General features: G+C 38.1%; 1 protein-coding gene across 9 annotated transcripts in view; it reads right to left on the reverse strand.

Moving 5' to 3' along the window:
- LOC101015671 (putative RNA-binding protein Luc7-like 2) overlaps positions 1–14520 on the reverse strand; it is a 67419-nt gene that overhangs the window by 12265 nt on the left and 40634 nt on the right. For all 9 annotated transcript variants that reach the window (XM_021936326.2, XM_017957220.3, XM_017957219.3 and 6 more), the window contains 6 exons: positions 14348–14446; positions 10881–10991; positions 7348–7491; positions 5562–5738; positions 3259–3350; positions 383–412 (listed from right to left, as the gene is read on the reverse strand). In XM_021936326.2, coding sequence (XP_021792018.1) covers positions 383–412; positions 3259–3350; positions 5562–5738; positions 7348–7491; positions 10881–10991; positions 14348–14446 — 653 coding nt within the window. The remainder of the gene's footprint in view (positions 1–382; positions 413–3258; positions 3351–5561; positions 5739–7347; positions 7492–10880; positions 10992–14347; positions 14447–14520) is intronic.

Genomic DNA, 14520 nt, shown 5'->3' on the forward strand with positions numbered 1-14520 from the left:
CTTATGTTTTTAACAGCTACAACCTCTTAGAACATGTTTCCTAAATGTACCACCCAAATCGATTTTTTAAAAATTAATCCTTTTACATCTCTACTCTGAGCATCTAAACGACTTAAATTTTTTTTTTTTTTTTTTTTTTTTAAAGAGTCTCGCTCTGTTGCCCAGGCTGGATTGCAGTTATGCAATCTTGGCTCACTGCAACCTCTGCCACCCGGCTTCAAGCAATTCTCCTGCCTCAGCCTCCTGAGTAGCTGGGATTACAAGCGTGCATCACCGTGCTCTGGCCAAAAAAATATTTTTTTAAAGGACCATTTAATCTATAAAAACTACCTTTGAAAAAGACAACTTCACTACTTATACCTGTCTTATGTAATACACCTACCTTTTCGGATTCTTGCTGTGTGATCGGGACCTAAAAAAAGAGTATGTATTTTTAGAAAAGTGGCTATAAATAAGAAAACAGTACAATGTTACATTATATTCTTCCTGATTTCTAATGTTTACATTAATTTTATAAATACAAGGCATGTACCTATGCACATAAAATTTTCCAAAATACACCACAAACTTGGCAGATTTCTTCACCTTGCAGGGTTTGCTTAACTCAGAATACCTGGCTCTTAAAGAATATGCTCCTAGGAGATTAAAACAGTACAGGTTGAGTACTCTGAAACGCTAAGGATCAGAAGTATTTCGGATTTTTTCTGTATTTTAAAATTTTTTACATTTTTTGTTGCCCAGGGTGGTCTTGAACTCCTGGATGCAAATGATCCTACCACCTTGGCCTTCCAAAGTGCTGGGATTACAGGCGGCCGATTTTTGTTCAAAATTTGAAGTGTCTGCATTATAATTCACTAGTTCAGCATCCCTAAATCCAGAAACCAAAACCTGAAATGCTCTAATAAGCACCTCCTTTAAATGCTGTCAGCACTCAAAAAGTTTCAGATTTTGAGGCTCACTGGATTTGATTTTTTGGATTTGGGATGCTCAACCTATATATCACAACTTGCTAATTTTTCAGAAACCACTTAACTGCTTGGAAAAAATTATTTTATAACTGTCATTTCTTTTTTCTCTTCTGGGAAGAGTGAAATTCTATGGTCTGAGATCTATATACTCTCGGAGCTACAACCTCATAATATAATCTCTAGAACACCTAGTTCAATTTTACAACATGTTTCTTCAAATGAAATGAGATACTCTACATAAGGCACTTGTCACGTTTCCTAGCACACAGTTAACACTCAATAAAATGTAAAGTGAATATTATGGTTAGTAGAACACCACAGGGATTATTTTTTTTTGGATGATACATAGCATTGTTGAAAGCATGGCTTTGAGATCAGCCAGATTTGAGTTTTATTTCTGGTTCTACAATTCACTGTCTGTGTGACCTGAGTAAGTTATATATCCTCTCTCAGCTTAGTCTGTCACTAGCAAAAGAGGGATACTAATATAAATTTTACCGGGATGAAGTGGGGGTGGGGTTTATAAAGATTAGATGAATATGGATAAATTCCTTACTACAGTGCCTGGCATACAATAAGCACCCAGTGAATGACTGATTTTTTTCGTTTATCCCATCTTGTATAATTTTATACTAGTTTCTAATTTCCTCATCTTTCGTACTTCCGTATTTAAGCTCACAGATTCAACAACTTATTTTAACATTTCTGAAATTTGCATTGTATAATCACTGTCAAAAGAAACTTGCCATTTGGCAAACAAAGGAGTAAGATGTGATATACTTTTTCATCATCTACAAATGTGAAAATGTAGTCCTGCAAAGAAATTTTGTTCCATGTTACTGTCACCTCAATTGAATCTTAAAATGAGATTCCCAATTATTACTGAAAATTCCACTTATATATTAGAATAGTGGGCAACAGTCCCATAAGGACTTAGTGTACACAAAAGAACAAGCAGATAAAAGCTCTGAGGTAAACTTTATGGTAAATGAAGAACTCTCTCTCTCTTAATAGACGACTGACATCACTTCCCCTGAAAAGGAACCATACAGACATATAGTTTTGTTTCATTGTCATTATGGTGCAAAAAGATTACCTGATTATAAGCCATGTAACATAAATTCTGTTTAAACTTCTTGAAATATACTGAGTATAATATGCTCAAAGATTGAAGGAAGTGAGCATAACCTAATACTACAAAGGGTTTTAATTAGCTTAAGCACATCTGCTAACTCTGAAGAGAAAGTATTTAACTTTCAGACATTTAAATGTAATATGGGCCAGGCACGGTGGCTCAAGCCTGTAATCCCTGCCCTTTGGGAGGCCGAGACGGGCAGATCACAAGGTCAGGAGATCGAGACCATCCTGGCTAACATGGTGAAACCCCGTCTCTACTAAAAAATACAAAAAACTAGCCGGGCGCGGTGGCGGGTGCCTGTAGTCCGGGCTACTCGGGAGGCTGAGGCAGGAGAATGGCGTAAATCCGGGAGGTGGAGCTTGCAGTGATCCAGCCTGGGCGACAGAGCGAGACTCCGTCTCAAAAAAAAGAAAAAAATAAATAAAAAAATAAATGTAATATGATTCAGGGAACACTATAAATTAGGACTACAGGCAAATCCTTCGTGATATAATTGTCCATCCTAAAGCTGCTGAAAAAGTTATAAAGATGAGTTACAAAAAAATGTTGCCACCATGATGCTATGTGATTTTAGCTGCCAATGGGTAAAAGTGACTCAGAAGAATGTTTAGACATTCCAAATACTAAGAATTATAAGATTTTATCAATTAATGAATACCAATGTAAGAGGAATTATATACATTGAGGTATTACTAATAGACTTTTTAACAGGTTATGGCTCCTAGAATTGAGGAAATAACGAACCAAAGATCAATGTAAAATAAACCCTTCAATGAAACAACCACCCTTAAACCTTTTATTCACAAAATACATCATAAAAAAATAATTCTATGCTAACCTGGTACAAATCTAGCCCAATATGAAAAATCAAAGGGCTAGAAAAGGATTTTGTTATAAATCTTACAAGATATGAAGCATTCTTTATTCACTCTTCCACACATTTTAAAGGAAACCACATTCCGTTAAATGGCCAAGAGTTATGATACTTGTATAATTAAACATTTATATAATTCGCACAGTAATATTTTTTAAAGTAAGCAGAAGTTTCCCACATCCCATAACAGATTTATCACCATCTAAAATTTAAAATCAATTGTATCTCTTTTTCGAACCAGAGATTCAACTTCAATTACTTGGCCCATTACTCCATACCTCCTCAGCTTCTCCCTTTCTTCTCTTTCTCTTTCTTCTCTTCGTTTCAGCCGTTCCTGGTTTCTTTTCTCCTGCTTCTCAGCTACGACTCTCTTAAAAATGGTAATAAATGAGGAGCATATTTACTGAGTCCATTCTTAATCAGCTTTATCCTAAACTTTACATTATCTGGTTTCTAATATAGTACAAGTGCTGTCAAAATCTGTTTAATAACAATTCAATTTGAATTACTGCCAGAAATAATCATTAGGCTTACAAGTCTTCTTTCCATCATCTTTTCCCACTTTGTGGAAAATGTGTAAAATTTCACCTTTCTCCATGATTTCTATTTTTTTTTTTTTTTAATGAAAACAAATTATTTTAAAATAGAGACAGAAACTGGCTATGTTGCCCAGATTGGTCTACAACTCCTGGGCTCAAGTGATCCTCCGACCTCAGCCTCCCAAAGTGCTGGAATTAACAGGTGCGAGCCACTGAGATCAGCCTACGATCTTACTATTATTATTTTTTAAGAGACAGAGTCTTACTCTGTTGCCCAGACTGGAGTGCAGTAGCGCCATCTCAGCTCACTGCAACCTCCACCTGCCAGCTGCAGCTACCTGAGGAGCTGGGATTACAGCCATGCATCACCACACCCAGCTAATTTTTGTATTAATATTTTTTAGTGGAGACAGGGTTTCACCATGTTGCCCGGGCTGGTCTCCAACTCCTGGACTCAAGTGATCTGGCCACCTTGGCATCCCAAAGTGCTGGGATTACAGGCATGAGCCACCATACCCAGCTCCATGCTTTTTTTTTTTTTTTTTTTTTTTGAGACAGAGTCTCGCTCTGTTGCCCAGATTGGAGTGCAGGGGCACAATCCCAGCTCACTGCAACCTCCACCTCCCGGGTTCAAGCGATTCTCCTGCCTCAGCCTCCAGAGTAGCTGGGACTACAGGCACGCACCACCACACCCAACTAATTTTTATATTTTTAGTAGAGACGGGATTTCTCCATATTGGCCAGGCTGGTCTTGAACTAATGACCTTGTGATCCACCTGCCCTGGCCTCCCAAAGTGCTAGGATTACAGGCGTAAGCCACCACGCCTGGCCTTTCATGATTTCTTAGTGACATTTCCAAGTCACTTCTACAAGATTTTCCTCCTCTGTTTTCTAGTATTATCTAGTATTTTTTTTTTTAAATCAACCATTATAAATCATTACAAGTTCCCAAGCCCTGTGATTTCTAATATGGAAATATTTAGGTCACTTCCAATTACCATCCTGATGCTGCTGCTTTTAAAGATATGAGTAAAATGCTTGAGTTCTGTTGCTAGGTCTGTATGTGCAGACTCCCAAGTAGGAACCACTGGAGTTTTAACTTGGAGCCCAATAACTATTTGCTATAGTGACTCTTTTCGAAAATTTTTAAAAAATTACTTGAGATCACCCTAGCTACTCAGAATACTGAAAAGAGCCCACCGTTACCTGCGAATCTGGAGATGTCCATAGGCATTTTCTGATTCTACATTATTTTAAATGCTATGGGCCTTGAGTTAATTCCAGTGATAACAGTTACAAAGAAAATGACTATCCCATGTTTCCCATCTGTCAGCTAGTCCTCAATTCATGGAAAAACACTACAGTGCCACAATTCTTAAAAAGCTATCAGCATATTAAAAGGTAAATAGATTATATCCACGAACACTCATCTTTATCACTTCAGAAATACCACCAAATATGATAAAAATACCACATTTATCCCCTCTAAACAAGAGTAAAAACTATGTTGTTTTCCTCACAAAAGCCTATATATTGAATAGTGATTGTCCCTTTAAAAAATATATAAATTTTTTCATAAGTCCTTTCTGAAGTGGAAGCAGGAGCGTAAAATAAAACTAGAGATTCTGCAAGCTTGTTATTTAGTAAAGAATTGCAAAATATTTCAAATTAATATTGGGCTCATTTTCTCAAACTTCTTATAAATATTGTATTAATATTACATTCTTATTGACTTTATTGAAAAGAACGATAACAATGAAATTTTACAGGACTCTATTAGAAACTAGTTTGAAAGATTCCTAACTCAGTGTCATATCTAATATAAAATGGTAACTCCCAAAATAACAGAATAATATTTAAGTCTGTTTCTCAGGCAGCATCCATTAAACCAACTTGAATTTCCATCTGCAATCCTACACTGTTTAGTATTCATCATTAGATTACTATATTACTGAACCATAGTCAAGAATATTGCACAAAAAGACAACTGATACAGATCAAAAGAACAAGAGGATAAAGTGAGGAATATTTTACCAATGTACCTTTAATTCTTCAAGCTTCTCTCTTATTTCAATAAATCCCAGGTGTAGTTTACCCCCAAAATGATCAGCCAGTCGTCTGTCATTATCATGAAGTCCTAAATAGGCAGAGCAGACTTCACAGACTCGAAGTTTCTGCTGTTGAAAACTGGAAGCTGGCATAGAATTCCGATAAACTTCCTAAACAAAAGTGAGAAAAACAATGACCATATAAATCTTACTAAAAGTCATCCAATTAAATACAATATACTATGCTTCTACCAAAATGTTTTCTAAAGAATACACAAAAGCAGCCGGGCATGGTGGCTCACGCCTGTAATCCCAACACTTTGGGAGGCCAAGGAGGGTGGATCACGAGGTCGGGAGTTCAAGACCAGCCTAGCCAACATGGTGAAACCTCATCTCTACTAAAGATACAAAAAATTAGCCAGGCATGGTGGTGTGTGCCTGTAATCCCAGCTACTTGGCAGGCTGAGGCAGGAGAATCGCTTGAACCTGGGGAGTGGAGGTTGCAGTGAGCTGAGATCATGCCACTGCACTCTAGCCTAGGTGACAGCGCAAGACTCCAGCTCAAAAAAAAAAAAAAAAATTACAACAAAGCATGGCTATTTTGTTATGAAAATTATAGGTTCCCTTTATCCCCATCCTCTATCCTTAGGGCCTCTCTCCACTGGAGTATAAGGAAAGAAATAATAAACATGAACAGAAATCAATGATATAGAAAACAAGAAAACAATAAGATCAGAAGACTGGTTCTTTGAAAAACAAAATAAAACTGACCAGCTAGATAAATCAAGAAAAGAGAAGACACGAACTGCAAACATTCTACAGATATTAAAAGAGAACATTATGAACAACTTTATATCAATAAATACAACTTAGAGAGATTTTGTGAAACACAAATTTACCAAAAGTAATTTTAAAAACAACAACAAAAACCGGCCAGGTGCGGTGGCTCATGCCTGTAATCCCAGCACTTTGGGAGGCTGAGGTGGACAGATCACCTGAGGTCAGGAAAGCAAGACCAACCTGGCCAACATGGTGAAAGCCTGTCTCTACTAAAAATACAGAAGATTAGCCAGGCATGGTGGTGCACGCCTGCAGTCCCAGCTACACGGCAGGCCGAGGCAAGAGAATCGCTTGAACCCGGGAAGCAGAGGTTTCAGTGAACTGAGATCGCACCACTGCGCTCCAGCCTTAGAGAGTGAGACTGTCTTTAGGGGAAAAAAAATGGCCTGGCACGGTGGTTCACTCCTGTAATCCTAGCACTTTGGGAGGCCAAGGCAAGTGGATCACCTGAGGTCGGGAGTTCAAGACCAGCCTGACCAACATGGAGAAACCCTGTCTCTACTAAAAATACAAAAATGGATTATCCAAGTGTGGTAGTGTGGGCCTGTAATCCCAGCTACTTGGGAGGCTGAGGCAGAAGAATCGCTTGAACCTGGGAGGCAGGGGTTGCAATGAGCCGAGATTGTGCCATTGCACTCCAGGCTGAGCAACAAGAGCGAAACTCCATCTCAAAAAAAAAAAAAAAGGCTGGACTTGAACTGAACTCAAGCGACTGCCTCAGCCTGTGGAATAGCTGGGACCAAAGGCACACACCACCCCAACCAGCTTTTTCTGTGTTTTGTTTTTGTCTTTTAGTTCAACTTCTCTTTAATAACTGTTCAATAATTTCCATTCAAATACATGTTCTTAGAGAAGTATAGATATTAAAGTTTCATCTACTACTTTTTTTTTAAGTCTTACCGAATTAAGCAGAATTCGTCTACTACTATTAAGAATTTACCTCTGCTTCTCTTTTCTTTGCCCGTGCTTTCTCTACTTCATCCATTACTTTCTGGGATTCTTCCACATTCCCTTCAGCTCCTAGTTGTTCCACCTTAGCTAACAATTTACCAATTTCTTCATTTAACTCATGAACACGTTCTGCCTAAAAAGAAATAAAAACAGGTCGTGAATAAACAAGAGAATGAATTTTAAACTTCAAGATATTTCAGAACTGCTGAGAAGAGACTTGTTATCTAAGGCAATAGGAGGTTAAAGAATGCTTTCGGAGCATATCCCAAATGAACTGAGACATCAGGATGTTCCGAGCCTGCCTGCCTTACCTCAATGAAGTCAGGGCTACTACTGGGCCCAATATAACTTTCTGTCCTCTGGCGAGGTGGTGTATTCCTAGTTTAAAATACCGTTTCTTCCATGATCTGGCCCTTTGTACTTTTCTAAACCATCTCTTGCTACTCCTCTACCTCACAACATAATCTATAGTTTCCCAAACTTACCCTGTTGTTTTCTACCTCTGTGACTTTGCATATACTCTTCTTTCTGGGATGGGATCCCTTACCTTTCGTCTGCCTACTGAATGTTCATTCATTCCAACAAGATCCAACTCAAGGGTCATTTCTGTAAAGCATTCCTAACATTCACTGCATCCCAGCCCCACTTAAACACATCAGTAAACATGGCCATACTCTCTCCTTTGTGTCACCTTTGTATCTTTTTTGACAGTTCCTTTCATAAATATCATACTACTTTAAGGACAGTTAGCTGTATTTCCCATCTTTGTATCTCTAGTGCTCAGCAAATAGCCTAGGCTCAAATATGAGTTAAAGAAATGAATTGGTGGATCAAGCTCAGGAGTCCAACAGATCTGACTTATTGCTAAACCAATTACTATTTGTGTAATTTTGGCCACATTACTTATACCTGAATCCATTTCCTCATCTAAGAAGTAGAGACAGTACCTATCCCACAAAGTTGTGAGAAATGAGAAAATACGCCTTGTATGTACACTGCATAGCACCTTACTGATTTTCAGCATACTTGCCTGGCAACTCCACTCTGAGTCCTTAGCTTTCCACTGAGATTAACTCTTGCCTTGGGAAAGAATACATTCCTCTTCCTTATCACTATTATCATCCTAGCAACTTAGTTCATTCTTACTGTTCTAATGGCACATAAAACATACATATAATCATTATCTTGGGCCACAAAGTCTTTGCTGTATGGCCAATTATGTTAGCAAAGAAGGTTTTAATTTTTTGTTGTTGTTATTGTTGTTTCTGAGATGGAGTCTTGCTCTGTCCCCAGGCTGGAGTGCAGTGGCACGATTTCAGTTCACTACAACCTCTGCGCCTCCTGAGTTCAACCGATTCTCCTGTCTCAGCCTCCCCCATAGCTGAGATTACAGGCATGCACCACCATGCCTGCTAATTTTGCAGTTTTTGTAGAGAAAGGTTTCACCATGTTGGCCAGGCTGGTCTCAAACTCATGACCTTAAGTAGTTCACCCACCTTGGCCTCACAAAGTGCTGGTATTACAGGTGTTAGCCACTGCACCCGGCCGAAGGTTTTAGTTTGGTATGAGTTTCCTGTCCCAACAAACCAGTTTACTGGTTTAATTAATAATCTTTACTTCTCAAATATCCTTCAACCCAAGATATTTCTTCCCTCAGCGAGAGTCCTAATTCTATTATTACTACCCTTCCTCTCTACCAAATGGTATTTTCCTTTAAATACATTACTGAACAACTAAACTGTTGTCCAAAACTCTTTTTCCCTGTATCCATGTCCTTGACCATGTAATTGTGTACCATCGTACTCTGACTCTGAATTTGGCCATGAACTTGTTTTGGTTATTAAGATGGTAGCAAACATGACCAAAGGAGAGGCCTGTGTGATGGGGCTTGATGCTTCTGCACCTCTGCCACCACCATGAGAACACGGCCAGGCTAGCCTGCTGGGCATGGCTCTGCATCCTCCAGCGATCTGCAAGGCATGTGAGTAAGCCCAGCTAAAACAAGAATAACTACTCAGTCAAGTTCAGTCTAAATCATCGACTGCAGAGTCATGGGCTAAATAAATACTTACTGTTTTAAGTCACTGAGCTTTGAGGTGGTTTGTTATACAGCATTTCTGTAGTGATGGATAACCAATACAACCAATACAACTCAGGCTCACTTACAGATCTCTTCCAACCATGAGATACTAGATCCTTTGTACTTCAGGATGCCCGTCTTTCCAGTCCCCATCTTCAGAGAACTTTTAAGAAAAGGCTGACTAAAAGCAACCCTTTTCTCAAACGATGGAATCTATTTTCATTTGCATATACATATCTGAACACCATATTTTAATACTGTCATCTAAACTCCACCTGGGTAACTCTTTTTCTCCCATTCTGCATTTTCATAAAACACACTAGATCATACTGGAATCTAATTATGTTGTAATAAGTCATCAACAAAATGCAATATCGAAGACCTTGTTTGGATCCTAATAACAAATCAACTCTATATAAGAAAAATAAACATATACTGGATAACATTAAAAAATTACTGTTAACTTTATGTATGTATTACTCTGGTTATAATTTACAGGTGAAATATGACATTTAACATTTGCTTTTAAAAGCAAATAAAAATACTGTAGTATATCTGTACAATGGAGAAATAAAAAGGAATGAACTGATACAAACAACTTGAATGAATCTCAAGAAAGTTATATGGAATGAAAAAGGTCAAATCTCAAAAGAGTACACAGGATTTCATTTATATAACACTCCATGAAATAACATAACTACAGAGACAGAGAATAGGTTAGTGATGGCCAAGGTGAGAGATGTTGGATAGGGGTGAAGATGGATGTAGCTATCAAAGGGGTAACATGAGGCAGCCTTGTGGCAATGCTATAGTTAAGCATCCTAATTGTGGTTGCAATTACACATGTGATTAAACTACAGAGAGCTGGCCAGGCGTAGTGGCTCATGCCTATAACCCCAGCACTTTGGGAGGTCAAGGTGGGCAGATCACTTGAGGCCAGAAGTTTGAGATCAGCCTGGCCAACATGGCGAAACTCTGTCTCTGCTAAAAATAAAAAAAATTAGCTAGGAATAGTGACGAACGCCTGTAATCCCACTTATTCAGGAAGCTGAGGCACGAGACTTGCTTAAGCCCAGAAGGCGGAGAATGCAGCGAGCCAAGATTACAACACTGCACTCAAGCCTGGGCAACACAGCAAAACTCTGTCTCAAACAAAAACAAAAACAAAAAAACTGCACAGAGCTATACAAACAGACATGCATATACAAATAAATGCATGCATAACTGGCAAAATCTGAATCAAATATAAGGATTAGACCAATGTCAACTTATTTGATATTGTACTACATTGTGTAACATGTTAACATTGGGGCAGACAAGAGAGTATACAGAATTCTTCGTATATGTCTTTCCAATCTCTTGCAAATCTAATTATTTCAAAATAAAAAGTTAAAAGGAGTCGAAACAATACTTCGTACTAATGAAATGATTAAAATTCTTACCTTTGCTGCTACTTCAGCACTAATCTCTTCTTGAGTTTCTGCTAATCTTTTCTTGGCCACTTCTGTTCTACGATCACAATCTGCAATGAATGACTGCAGATGATCCATGGCCTACAAAGTTTAATTGAAGACAATTACTGTCAGAAAGTCGACTTTATTCAGAAATATCTTCATACAAAAATCACATTTTGCTTTTTAAAATGCTACCATGGTGGGGCACGGTGGCTCACATCAGTAATCCAAGCACTTTAGGAGGCTAAGGCAGGCAGATCACTTGAGGCCAGCCTGGCCAACTTGGCGAAATCCTGCCTCTACTTAGAATACAAAAATTAGCCAGGTGGGTGGTGCACACCTGTAGTCTCAGCTACTCGGGAGGCTGAGGCACAAGGAACACTTGGGCCCAAAGAGGTTGAGGCTGCAGTGAGCCCTGATGATGCCATTGTACTCCAGTGTGGGTGACAGAGTGAGGTCATTAAAAAAAAAGCAGCAGCAGCTGGGCGCGGTGGATCTTGCCTGTAATTCCAGCACTTTGGAGGCCGAAGCAGGTAGATCACCTGAAGTCAGGAGTTTGAGACCACGCTAGCCAACGTGGTGAAACCCCGTCTCTACTAAAAATACAAAAATTAGCCAGGCATGGTGGTGTGCGCCTGTAATCACAGCTACTCAGGAGGCTGAGGCGGGAGAACCACTTGCACTTGGGAGGTGGAGGTTGCACTGAGCCAAGATCGCACCCCTGCATTCTAGCCTGGGTGACAGAATGAGAGTGTGTCTCAAAAAAAATCACTTGAGGATATGGAGAAATGTTCAGGATTCATTTGTAAATAAAAAGCAAATTACAAATGTTATGCAGTAAGATCCCAATTTTGTAAAATAAAGACAGAAAAATCTGCTGCAAGTCTAGATCTGAATGGACAAAAACACGGAAAAAATGGAAAACTATACAAAATGCTAACAATAAGCATTTCTGACATTTTTACCCTTTTTTAATTCTCCAAACTGCTTTATAATTTTTTCTTTTTTGAGACAAGAGTCTCACACATTAGGAAAACTTATCTTTTTTCAGAGAATAAACCATTGAGAATTTTAGCAATATCTACACTATAAAAATTCAATATTTATATAAACGATATTTGTGAGGCACATATTAATGTGTATAATTAATAGTTCATTTAAAAGTAAACTTTAAGAATTCATTCTCAAGTTTGGACTTCCAAATCTTACTGTACAGAAATATAACTAATTCAAGATACAAATGTTTAACTAAAAATACAAATTTATTCAGCTCACACTGAATTCCAGAAACAGCTGGATAACCCAAGAATTTCTTCAATGTGAAAAGCAATAAGGATCATTTTTAAAAAAGCTTTTATCTGTGATAACACAAAAAGAGTTAATTAATTTGAAATTTACTTTTTAAATCACAACAGAAATCTATTCAAATTTCCTTATGTAAAGATAAAGGTGGCATCTCAAAGCACTGAGAGAAAAGATGGACTAATTAGCAAATAGTGTTGGGTGACTAAGTAGCTATGTCACATTGGGAGGTGACTAGATCCATATCTCAATTCCTTAAACCAGAATAAACGCGAAAAGTCTATAAAATGAAGCCAAAATATGCCAGAAGAAACCACGGGAGAGAATTCTTAGCACCTCAGAAAAAGAAAAGCCTTTAGAATTAATGAAATAGATTTGGTTTTTCTGTTTGTGTTTTGAGACGGAGTCTTGCTCTGTCCCCCAATGTGGAGCACAGTGGCACATCTAGGCTCACTGCAACCTGACTCCCGGGTTCAAGTGATTCTCCTGCCTCAGCCTCCCAAGTGGCTGGGATTACAGGCACCCACCACCATGTCCAGCTAATTTTTGTATTTTTAGTAGAGATGGGGTTTCACCATGTTGGCTAGGCTGGTCTCAAACTCCTGACCTTAGGTGATCCACCCCTGCCTTGGCCTCCCAAAGTGCTGGGATTACAGGCGTAGGAGCCACCACGCCCGGCTATAGATGTGTTAAAGATTGATAAATCAGACAATATAAATATAAAAGTACTCCGCAAGGCCAAAAACCACCAAAAAAGTAGGGAAAATTTGTTGTAAATTGTATTTCCAAAAACAATTTCAATTCCATTAGCAGAAATTGTTGGATATTCAGAAGACAGGAGGACCTGTTTACTGGTTTATCTCCTAAAAACTAAATTTAAAACATCTATTATTTCACTAATAAAATATATAAGATTATGCACATTAGTATGTTTTATGTAATGCTGATTGTTATGCTTTATATGCAAAAAAGGTTTATTTTTATGCAAACGATTTTCATGTAAAAGCAACAATATAAAGTTACATTTCAGGCTCTTTTAGATATCTAAATGGTGTCTTCCATTGCTTGGTTTTTCATTATAAACATCGTCCTTGATATCCCCCAAACGGCCGGATGCGGTGGCTCACGCCTGTAATCCAGCACTTTGGGAGGCCAAGGTGGGCAGATCACGAGGTCAGGAGACCGAGACCATCCTGGCTAACAAGGTGAAACCCCATCTCTACTAAAAACACAAAAAAATTAGCCAGGCGTGGTGGTGAGCACCTGTAGTCCCAGCTACTTGGGAGGCTGAGGCAGGAGAATGGCACGAACCCGGGAGGCGGAGCCTGCAGTGAGCTAAGATCGCACCACTGCACTCCAGCCTGGGCGACAGAGCGAGACTCTGACTCAAAAAAAAAAAAAAAAAAATTCCCCCAAACACCTGTACACATGTCCCTCACTATCTGTGCGAGATTGGTTCCAGGATACCCAGTGGATACCAAAATCCATGAATGTGCATTTTTTAATATAAAATTATGTAATACTTGCATATAATCTCCCATTACACAACCTCTCATATACTTTAAATTGCCTCCAGATTACTTATAATACCTAACACAATGTAAATGCTATGTAAACAGTTATACTGTAATGTTTGGGGAATAACAACAAGAACAAAATGTCTGCACATGTTCAGTACAGATGCAACAATCCCTTTCTTCTGCTAAATATTTACAATCCCCAGTTGGTTCCTTCTACAGATTCCACGACAGATATGGGGGGCCAACTATACATACATGTATATATATAAGTAGATATAAAAATAAATTATGAATGTAAAAACTCACTATATTACTAAAGATATGTCGTTATATACACTATTAATTAGTTGCTTACATTTGCTTGATATTTCCTTAATCATTACTACTTTGTTGGGAAGAATATGCTTAATTTTCAAAAGAATATATGAATCATATGACTTTTACACATTTTCTTAAAATACAGTCTCACCTCATATTTTTAAAAGAGTTGTCAAGAAAATACATGATCTTACTTGAGTCTTACCCTTCATATAACCACAGAGGATAAACTGCTAAGAGTTTTTCTTATTAAGAGAGATTAATCCACATGTTTTACAGCAAAAGATAACAAACCATTAAAGCAAAATCACATACATCAAGTTCAAAGAAAAAATCTTGTTCTTTGGATGCAATTTCATAATCCGCTCTTAAAGCCAGGTCATGGACTTTCAGACATTCTCCAAGATCCATTCTCTGGAAGGGAAAAAAGACATAATATTGAAACAAAAAAACACTTTTTTTAAAAAAATGCATCAACAACCACAGTT

This window comes from Papio anubis, chromosome 4 (assembly GCF_008728515.1).
Source record: "Papio anubis isolate 15944 chromosome 4, Panubis1.0, whole genome shotgun sequence".
NCBI classification, from domain to species: domain Eukaryota; kingdom Metazoa; phylum Chordata; class Mammalia; order Primates; family Cercopithecidae; genus Papio; species Papio anubis.